The 10,320-nt window shown below is 48.7% G+C and overlaps 2 protein-coding genes across 2 annotated transcripts; both read left to right on the top strand.

Annotated features, from left to right (window-relative positions):
- Positions 1 to 6,135: 6,135 nt before the first annotated feature.
- Positions 6,136 to 6,384, top strand: N7446_014185 (uncharacterized protein; the record flags this gene model as incomplete). The annotated part of the gene is made up of 1 exon (XM_058522924.1): positions 6,136 to 6,384. The coding sequence occupies one exon, from the start codon at positions 6,136 to 6,138 to the stop codon at positions 6,382 to 6,384; it is 249 nt and encodes an 82-aa protein (XP_058364762.1).
- A 143-nt stretch (positions 6,385 to 6,527) lies between these two features.
- N7446_014184 (DNA/RNA-binding domain) lies at positions 6,528 to 7,823 on the top strand (the record flags this gene model as incomplete). Its single annotated transcript, XM_058522923.1, has 3 exons — positions 6,528 to 7,132; positions 7,169 to 7,634; positions 7,695 to 7,823. The coding sequence occupies 3 exons, from the start codon at positions 6,528 to 6,530 to the stop codon at positions 7,821 to 7,823; spliced, it is 1,200 nt and encodes a 399-aa protein (XP_058364761.1).
- Positions 7,824 to 10,320: the final 2,497 nt, after the last annotated feature.

The raw sequence follows: 10,320 nt of genomic DNA, 5'->3' as shown, positions 1-10,320 counted from the left end.
TTGATCCGCCGTTGAGGATGAAATTTGACATGGAATGTATGGTAGTGTGGCCTGTAAATGTTGCGATCAGGAGACACGTTTGGGGAAGGGGTAAACCGCCGGGTCGGTTATGGAAATACCTGGGTTCGTTTTATGCTCGCCGGTCTGGTTAGCTTCGAAGCCGGAGGAACAAGTCTAGTGTTAAGGCTTAGCACGTAGCTCTATATGATGAGCAGTGCTTGCTTTGGCAGAAACATACTTTATTGCCCTGGTTTGTGTGCAACATCGCTTCCCCGGCTACCGGCACATCCTGATCAGAAGATGAATCATTTCGAAGAGGTAACTCTCCCTTCGAGTACCTGATGATCATGGTGTAAAATACTAGTCACAGGGCCAGAATATTTCTAGTGGATAGAGTTGAAACTAATAAGATAATGAAATGCAATGGAGAAAGTGAAGATGAAAGAAGGCTAGCTGCCTATTTGTGTCGTATTAACACTAACCTAACCCACGGACACACCGTATTAACTTTTGTGATGGTATGTTTTGTAAAATTGCTGCGGGCTTGCAGCAAAAGTGCTAGCCACTGGCGCCGGCCAACCTGACCGTTAACGTAAGAGCATTCAGGCCAAAATCCATGGGGCATCTGGCTATCGAGGGCAAGGTGGCCAATGATGGCCAAGTCATGCTCCACTAAACCCAAATGGATGAGTGGTTTGATCATCAGATTCTGCTAATTTTAGGGTATAACGAGGAGTAGGGGGCAGAGGCTGGAGCGTGAAGCGGCCTTCCAGCGTCTAGTTCATTGCGTATGCTGGAGTCCAGTCGTAATGGAGGGAAAAGGTAAAAAAATAAAAATAAAATAAAAATAAAAAGTTTGTCACATTATAAATGGCCTACCAGGCCAATAACCCATTTACCGCGGGTCAAGAATGTAGGCAGTAGGTAAAGTGAAGGTTCAGACCAAGAACTTGAGGTCGGTCCGGGTCAGTTCGGGACACCTATGTGAGGCAAGATCGCCTATCATTTGATCCACTCACCCTTCCAAGTCTGGTTGCTAGGATTCTACTGGCCACGAGTGCCTCTGGTGGTGTCGTGCTCCCAGCCAGGTGTAAAATCAGTGTCATGCCCTAGATTTCTGATCGCCCCTTCCGATCTCCGCACCTGCATTTTGGCCAGGAGGCAGGATACAACCTCGTCTCATATTCCAGTCGGCTTCAACAAACTGCTTGCAGGTAAACCGCCTCCACAGTCTTCTTGGGCGTAAAAGACTGCAAGCTAATTCATTGTTGTGGCAGAATGTATCAACCTTCTCGGCCTGATGTGACTCATCGAGAAAAAAGTCCTACGCTGCCGCATAAATCAACACCTACATCACCTCCACCGGAGACAGGGGAAAAGGAGAAGCACAATAGGGACCAGGACTTAGGGGGCCGGAAACACTCAAAGCAAAGAACACAGTTGAGCTCCAGGCGCGCCCAGGGGACAGCAAAAAGTGCAGGCCGGACGGTATTTGAGGAAACTGGCGCGGGTAACTTACCAGCCAGAGATGATCAAACAAGGTTTGCATTGCTGTACTTTTGAACTTGTCTTTTCTGCAGTGCTAAGTAGACTATTGCAGTCAAGCGACAACAACGCCAGTGCCGCGACCCAGTTCAGTCACGCAGTGCTCACGCTCTTGGTCCTCTGAAACCCTTCCAGACCACCAAACTGGCTCTGCTCATGTTCTCGTTGAGGCTCTCCAGTCAGCCTTAAAGACTCAAGTTTTACAAGCACTGAGAATTTTGGGCGTGATCGCTGGGGAGTTCCGCTCATACAACCTGGAAATTGAGACAATTGATAAGTGGACGGTAGAAATCACCGGAGTTGATATAACACTGATCCCTATAGTATCAAATAGCGTGCTCCAATTGCTTGCTCCGTTTGAAAGCCTCAATGTCATCCTCACCAAATGCATCACTGCTCCAGGCCCCATGCGAGACCATATTATCAGAGACCAAGCGCTCGAGTTGTTGAATTATATACAGATTTATGCGGAGGAGTACCACCTATTCCAAAATCGAAGGTTGTATCTTGATGTTGGTAGATGGATAGAAAGGCTTAGCTCAGATACATTCAATGAGCAAGTCAAATGAGTCTGTTCTCCCTGGAGCTCCCACTGCTCTTATTCCCTTAAACTGAGTTCCAAGCCACTGTTTCAGATATCTCCGGTCGTTTCCTCTTCTGGTGCTTCTGCATTTCTCTGGATATAGAATTGGTATCATCTACCATGGGCTCAGTAGAATTTTCCCTGGTCACTGGCTCCATCATGACAGTCTTCAATTTTGGGGATGCAGAGGTACGATTGAGGCCTCATGTACACTCCACATCCCCATGACTCTTTTCCGATTTGACGACAGGAGTATCCTTGTTGCACGCATTTATCGTTCGCACCTTCTCGTTCGTATGGTCCACTTTGTTGGACCGACTCGTACACGGAAATACCTGCGAGTATATCAAGATCATTAGCAACGGGCTTTCACTGTAAGGGAGCATCGTGAGGCTCAACATACCGAGTTGCGGTTTTCTCCTTGGACCACATGGCATCCCATATACCACTCCTTGGAAGGATCGCCTCGTGCTTGTTCGAGATGATCGGCAACTGGGTAGGAAGTCAGCTCTTTGTCTACAGAAAAGAACATTAGCTGACTTCAGAAATGCGTAAGAGAATATGTAGTCACTAAACGGATGTGAGAATGTGAAAGGAAGAAGGAGATTTCGCGGGAGTGAAACTCGGACAAACAGGAAGGACATCTCACTTGAAAACCTGGAGACATCTTCGATCAAGAGGAGCTGCCCATGACTTCCCCACATACATCAATACTTTCGTTATGATTTCCTTCGCTGGCTGTACATCCAAGTAGGACGAGCTTGAACAGATTTCAGGAGACCTTCAATTGCCTCGGATGTGCTTTGTGGATGCTTTGTGGACAGTCGTTGCTGAGAGAGTGTCAAATGTTGCTTTCTGTTACGCAAATGCTCCTTAGATAAACCAAGGACCTCGATTCGCTTTAGTGTATGTTGTTGTTGTTGAATCCCGGGAATGCGAGGCAGAAAGCTTGGGAGAAGGAGAAACTTAACACTGACTGTCTGTTTTAGGTAAGTAACCCTTGGTTTGTCTACTCTCCACCACACCCTCACACACCTGATTATTCCCGCCCTGCTTGTCTCTTTCCATCATCATATCCCCCTACGATCAACACAAGCCATGCCTGTGTTACAACTTTTGTTCCTTTTGCATTCTTTTCCGGTAACTTCAATCTCACCGAATCCTCCAAAACCCTCCCAACCGAAGCTGTTCAGACTTGAGCCTGGAAAGTCTATGCACCAAGATATTTTGATACGCAAAAGTCCTTCGCTACTCAATCTTGCTCTGAATCATACGAGGTCCAGCAATGGTTATCCTCAGGCCCGCCGAACTCTGGCCTCTCCCATCCGTCGCTTCGTTACCCGATTGTCCTGCATGATTGCTCAAGTTTATTGGACCAAAGACCGTATAAAGCCTATGTCAAGCAAACGATATCAGCATAATGATCTTGGAATAACAGTGGACCTCCCCTCCACTGGTGCGGAGGACCTGGTGTGGGCTCGGAGGGCTAGTCTAACCCCGAGCAGAAGCGCTGCGACCGCTGGGAGACAGCTCTCACGCATTGGTGTTATAAAGAGAGACCCATCTGATGAAGCTGCCGCATACCTATTCCTGGCTCTATTTCTTTTGGTTCCTTTGGTCAGAAGAGTGTTTCTAAAAACGTTGGTAATCTTGCTCCATGAGTATCTAGTGTTTACACATATACCATGCGCCTCGACGAGGAAACAAATCAGACGTTAGGCTGTTGCGGGTCACCTAAAGACGACACTTGGCCATTGAGGATACCCGTCTCACGCAGCCGGCACTATAGGTCATGAGTTCAAGCAAGACACCGCCGCCAGTCGCGGCTACGCTGAACCAAGTATTTCAGGCCAGCTCAAGTTTTAGTTCGTCTACTATATTATCCAATAGAATGAGAGAATGGGAGCAGAAGTAAGTAGTTAGAGGCTCTCACTAGTACAAGGGCCTGAGAGCGAGGTAGAACTGCCGATCCCATCCCCCGAGTCCTCAAACAAAGGCCAACCCTACTCCCCGGCAACGTGCAACCATAATTCTCATTATTACCCTTCATCAAATAACCGTTCCTTGTAAGGAACACCTTGTGGTAGCCCGTTCCTCATATACTTGGTGAATCTCGTGAGTCCGTTCAAGAGCGTCCACTCCGGATCAACATGGGCACCCGAGATGACTTCGCATTCGGTCAGATGAATCACCCAAGCTCATATACCTCACAACATTATCTTTCAGAGTACCCTCCGGTAGTTGACAACAGTGTTCTTGCGACTTACTATGAGAACTACGGCTTCGTCTACGAACAACCTCCTCCAGCACCCTTCCTGGCTGCACCACCCGCGCTCACTACCTCTCCCCCATCGTCGGCCCCCAAATTTCGCGCGATCCAACCTCGACCCAATAATGATTCCAAGACAGAACGTATTGGCGATATGCTTTATTCTAAGCCTCAGAGGCGTTGGAGAGGCCGACAGAGTCGACGGCTGCCACAACAAAGAGGTAGCAAGCCCAAATCCACTCAATGTGAGGCAGATGCGAACATGCTCCCTTCAACTACACCCGGGAGAGAGAGGTTTGAATTCATTTGATACTACCATATGTCAGAGTCTAACTCACGGATCACAACATTTAGTTCCGCACCGTTCAACCGATATACGGAGTCCGACCTGCGCTCGAGCAGCCAAGAGCCTACTTTCGCTCCTGGGTCAATACCGCCTACAAACGACCCTGTGATCCCAGAGAGAAACCAATCGTCACCCATCCCCAGTGATCTATCCGAAGCGCTTGCCTACGGCCGGCCCGCCGATCACCACGGCATACACGGGTCCCACGTCCTACCAGATAAGCAGGCTCGATGGCCGAATTCGTACTTTGAGAGGGGTCAGAGCCAAGACGCTACACAAATAATATGCGACGAGCTAGCAGCGCGGCTTGAAAAGACCCAAGTTTTGCAGTCATTGAGCATTTTGCAGGATTACATGGCGAAGCACCCTTCTAGCTTCGAAAAGCAAGCACCTGAGACGGTTCAAAGATGACTGGTGGGCATTAACAATATGGATCTACGGGGCCATCATCCGAATGAGGACATGCAAGTCAAATAGAGCAGATTGCTTCAATGAGAAACGAAAGGAACTGCTCGGAGGCCTATATTCTCATCATCAGCCAGCAATAAATATAGATATACAGGTCCAGATCACTACCTCGCGGTGCTTCCCCGTTACAGTGGATTCATCGACCAACGCTGGAGCCAGATCAGCCTTTACCACGGTTAGGCGTTTCGTAAGGCACCTCAATTATCTTGCCTATCCCGCCACGTCAGAGTGGAACAATGGAATCCAACGTCCAATATGACCAGGCTGTGCTCCTAGGAATTTGCATCCGGCCCCAAGCCTATTGCAGGTTTCTTCAATATAAATATAACTAGGACAAAATGGAATAATGAAAGAAAAATCAGTGTCAAGCAACTCGTAACGGGATGCTTACCGTGCTCGAGACAAGAAGGCTCTAAGATTTCACTGGAGGGAGAGGATACCCCTTGGAGCTAAGTAGAAGTAAATAGAAATAAAAGGGATGAAAACGTAAATAAAACATAAAAAAAGCAATACCAACGAGGAGCATGCATTTTAGCTAAGTGGAGATTAGCCTCATGCCCCCTCCAGTAAAAGCTCCACCTGGGCGTACTGTATGACCAGATAGGATTGGCGCCGAAATCACCGTAATTACGCGTATAGCTCCCATACGCTAGGGTTCTGATTCCCTCATGCTGCAAAGATTATGATTATTACCCCTGAAAGAATCTGGAACTGAGGCACAGCAGATCGTGACACGGCCGGGCTTTCTAGGGTGCATCACTAGGGCTTTTCGCAACCTATTTAAACGAGGGCCCACCTCATTCTATTTCGATTCCAGTTACCCCAAGAAAGTCCCATTGCTGCTGATAGCAATATCTGGTGACGTGCAAGGGCTCGTGATAAAGCGCAATATCCAGCCTAGGGTATGACTGGAGCAAATTCGAAATGGCAAATCACGCTTCAAATATACAGATGGCCAAGCAGTTGGCCAACCCCATTCCCGAAAAACAGCTCGTCAATGAAGTGGAAAAAACATACGCACGGCTAGTCATTGCAGAGAACAAATGCATCGAAGTGATAAAGAACATCTCACAAATGCCTATCACGACCGTCATCTCGTTGCACCAAACACTCATCTACGAACATCACGACTTTTTATTGCTTCGCAACATCCAGCGGCCAGTCCAGTCGTGAGGAGCCAAGCTGAAAAGCACCAGATGCCTGGACGCATGTGGCGCTACGGAATCCATTCCTGCCTCGAACTATTGCTGGAAAGACTCCTTGCTACACCTTTTATGCAAGACCATATATTAGGCTTCATATATTTCTCGTATTCGATGGTGACACTTCTGCTAGAGCAGGTCCCGAATTTCAAGGGAACCTGGTTCGAATGTCTGGGGGACCTAGCGCGTTATCGTATGGCAGTGGAGGATACAGATGTCACGGTCCGCGATATATGGGCAGAGGTTTCTAGATATTGGTACAATCAGTATCTTTATCAACGTTCTGAACCCGGCCGAATCCAGCACCACCTTGGCGTCCTCTCTCGCTCGGATACTTTGCAGCGGTTCTTCTGCTACTCGAAAGCATTGCTCAGCGTGGACCCATTTGCAAATGCGCGTAAGAGCATGATTCACCTGTTCAACCCTATCCTAAGTGCACCCGCTGACAGACACACACTGATCACTTCGTTTGTGGCCGCCCATGGTGTTCTTTTCTTGCGCATGCCAAGTGAGCAGTTTGATGCTCGGTCAAACTTCTTCCTTGTGAATCTTCGCCAGGGGGCTAGCCGGTTAGGCCGAGAGGCACAGCAAGGCATTTTCATCACGTGCTGCAATATCGCTGCGATTTTCCAGTATGGGGATGAAAATGGAGCTTTTGCTACGGATTTTGCTGGCGACCCAAGTACATCCACTGCAGACGCCTATGTCAATGCCAAGAAGTGAGCATCTACAACAGCACCTATCGACTTAAACAGATATCCCTACACCGACTTCTCATCTCAATTTGCATTCGGTGCAAGCTCTCTCGCTTTCCACACCCTGATCGTCATCTTTGGCCAAGCCAGCGAGCCAACTATGCACCCAGCCGTGCATGCCTCTTTGGCATTCCTGTGGTGCCTCTCGCTCCATCCAGCAGCCATTCAACGACTAGAGCTGCTAGTTCCATGGTTGATACTCGCAAATTATCTGAATACTTTGCTTCAACCCAACATCGATATTACAAAAATTGAAGCCGAATCATTTCCCCACATAGATGGCACACCCACCCAGCAATTACCGGAAGACTTGCTGATTAGAGGACACATCTGGAGCCGGCTGTATTACCCTGCGAAATTCTTTGATCAGACGGGTGTAGACATTGACAGACCATTGATTGAGGAGCCGTGGACGATGCTTCTGAGAAGACATAGGTGCCTGTGGCTTGGAGTGCGGATTGCAACTGTTTGTCTTACCTAGAGATTTGTATAGTACATTGTTTGCTGACCATATCTTGGCATTTAGCTTTCTCGCTGGATGACGTATGACCGGACTCGACACTTTACGCCTACCCTACTTACCCATCGATTTGCGGCAGTTGCTCAATCAACTGGCCACTTGAGTGGGAATCCATACTTGAGCCCAGGCCTCTAGAGCAGAAAATGGGGAGCTTCGAATACGCAGGCACGGGTGCCTGTCCTAATTGAGGCCTGTTGAGACCATTCATTCGTTTAGCCACCGTTGTTGGTCCTGCATTGATAGCACCTAGGAAGTGCGAGGTTCTAAAAGCTAGTCAAGATACAGAGAAAAGGATACCTCGCAATTCCAACTAGATGCGATTAAGAGTCAGGGGCGGATTTTTCTTCCTTGGTGAATTATCATTTTGTGGATTCGCCGCTCCATGTACATAATCCATGTCAGACTTAGGAGTCAGAAAGTGACGTTGGAAGCAACCAATTTGCGCTAAATTGCATGGACAGGGAGTTTCAGAACGGCGTGATTGCTTCTAGCCCAGTTGAGCCTGCGAAGCTCCCGAGGTCGCAGATACTGTGGTAACTCGATATACTACTAACTAATATGAACTAGTAGTGGCATGGTTCTTTTTTAGCTTGAACGTATCTAGAGTCAGTAATTCTGCTTCGTCATGCTCGGTAATTCTCTACAGATAGCAGGGCTTTTATCTCAGACGCGGTCTCATTACTGCCTCCAGAAATCAGGGAAACTAAATCCACTAACTAGGCTTGATGCGTTTGATATCAATTTCCTTGGGCTTGACGTCTTTCACGGCTGAAGTCTGGGAAAGGGGAGATTTTCTTTACTTATGCGCATTTTCCGTCTCTGTCTGTATAAACAGCAAATAGTTATCCATAACTGTACCCAACTACGAACATGGACATCTCATCGTCATTATCAATAATCGGTCACGCTCCTGTTGACCGTTGCATCGGTGCTAGGAATTCATCTCTTAGCCCTAGGAGTTCTCTTGCTCCCGGGGGCCCCTGAAACGTTTCTGGGAGCAAAGAAACAGCCTCTAGGAGCCACGTAGCCCCCAGGAAGCCCGATGTAGCTTCTGGGGTCTGGTGTTCCCACCTCGGGGAATCAAAGCCGCGTTCCTGTTGACGACTTGTTGATTCCTGGGGCGATGATTTGGCCTCCTGGGGGATCCAATGACGCAGAATTGTGCGCAGGTCCGGTGAAGGTGTTTGTGAGGGCTTTCGGCGATCTCGGAAGGCAAGCTATTGACTCTAGGACCCTAAAGTAAGCTCCCAGGGGCTCCACAGCTCCCAGATCTGGTCGATGTATTTATTCCCAAAGCCAGTGTCGTATTCAGTCAGGAACGTAAAGTGAAGATCCCAGGGGCAGATCTCATTTTCCTAGGGATTAGAAATAGCCCCAGGAGCTAAACAGCAGTTCCTAGAGTACAAATAGCTCCGAGAAATGCCTTTGAGGTTTCCAGGGCGTGACATATTGATTCCCAGAGTAAAGTTAACAAGCAAAAGACCTCGTCAGTTCTCCCGCCTGTGGCCTTTTTGCCAACAATCCCCCGCCTTCACGCAACACGGCTCCACTGAGATGAATCCATGTCTGTTTTTCTTTGGTCACCGCCCTTAGGTATGATGAAAACAGAGCTTTTATCGATACAGTTTCGAGCTAAGACATTCTCGGAATCAGCGAAGCAGTCAATAGCTATTGGCTGAGGTGTAACGGTGTCCTGCACTTGCAAAGAGGAACCGTCGCATTGTATTCTAGGGTTGAATGATCAGGATTTCATATTTTTCATTTCTCTAAGCTTGCTCCGAAACTGGATATCACGGCCATGACCTCCATTGCTGATCACGAGGCCGGTGTCTGGTCACGTGTACTCGCGTGTGATCGCTTTTCGCGTTTTCCGTCATACTCGGCTGTAACTTGTGATCACCTACGCTGAGTGGAATTCAGTCGTGCCGACCGGCGAAGCGGTGCAGAGGTGGAAGGTCCTCGCGGTAGATGAGTTCCTGCTAGTCTGGCTGAGCGACGGGGGCCACTCTCTTCGACTGAAACACCTGGGGATCCCACTGACCGCTGACGCGGCTGACTTTGAGGATCGTTTGATGATAAGATCCCGAGGGTGACAGGTTCTCCATCGGGAGACGATTCACTTGCTGTCAAAACGGAATGTGTTTCGGCATCCGATGGGGACTGGTAAAGGGCGAATCAAGGCGTCTAGGGCTCCGTCGTTTCGACTGTAGTCATCAGTATCTTGGTCGTCTCAGAAATAAGGTCGGCCACACTTACCACACACAGCATGACGTGCCAGATCCTGTATCTCGCCTTTCCAACCACTCTTCCGCGCAGGCTAGGTGAGAAAGCGCTTGGCACTGACCACAACGCAAGATCACGCACTCGTTTGCAAGGTCTCCATCCTCGGCCAGGCAAAACACACAGTGGATGTCGTTGACCTCCTCACTCAGGGTAAGACTCTGGAGCGTCAATTCCTGGAAACCAGCCCAGATATTAGTGACCGACGCCAGAATAGCCAGTTGGGCCGGCGAAACCCGCCATGGAACACTGTTCGTCCGCAGCATTGTGGAAGTCACAAATGGATTGAATGGCTGTACTGGCTCGGGATTGGTTGACAGGCGCACCGGTGGTGGCGATGACCGGGTGTTGT

The sequence above is a fragment of the Penicillium canescens genome (assembly GCF_028828765.1).
Source record: "Penicillium canescens strain IBT 15451 chromosome Unknown utg000015l_segment0_segment0, whole genome shotgun sequence".
NCBI lineage: Eukaryota > Fungi > Ascomycota > Eurotiomycetes > Eurotiales > Aspergillaceae > Penicillium > Penicillium canescens.
This window is presented reverse-complemented; position numbering and strand designations above follow the sequence as displayed.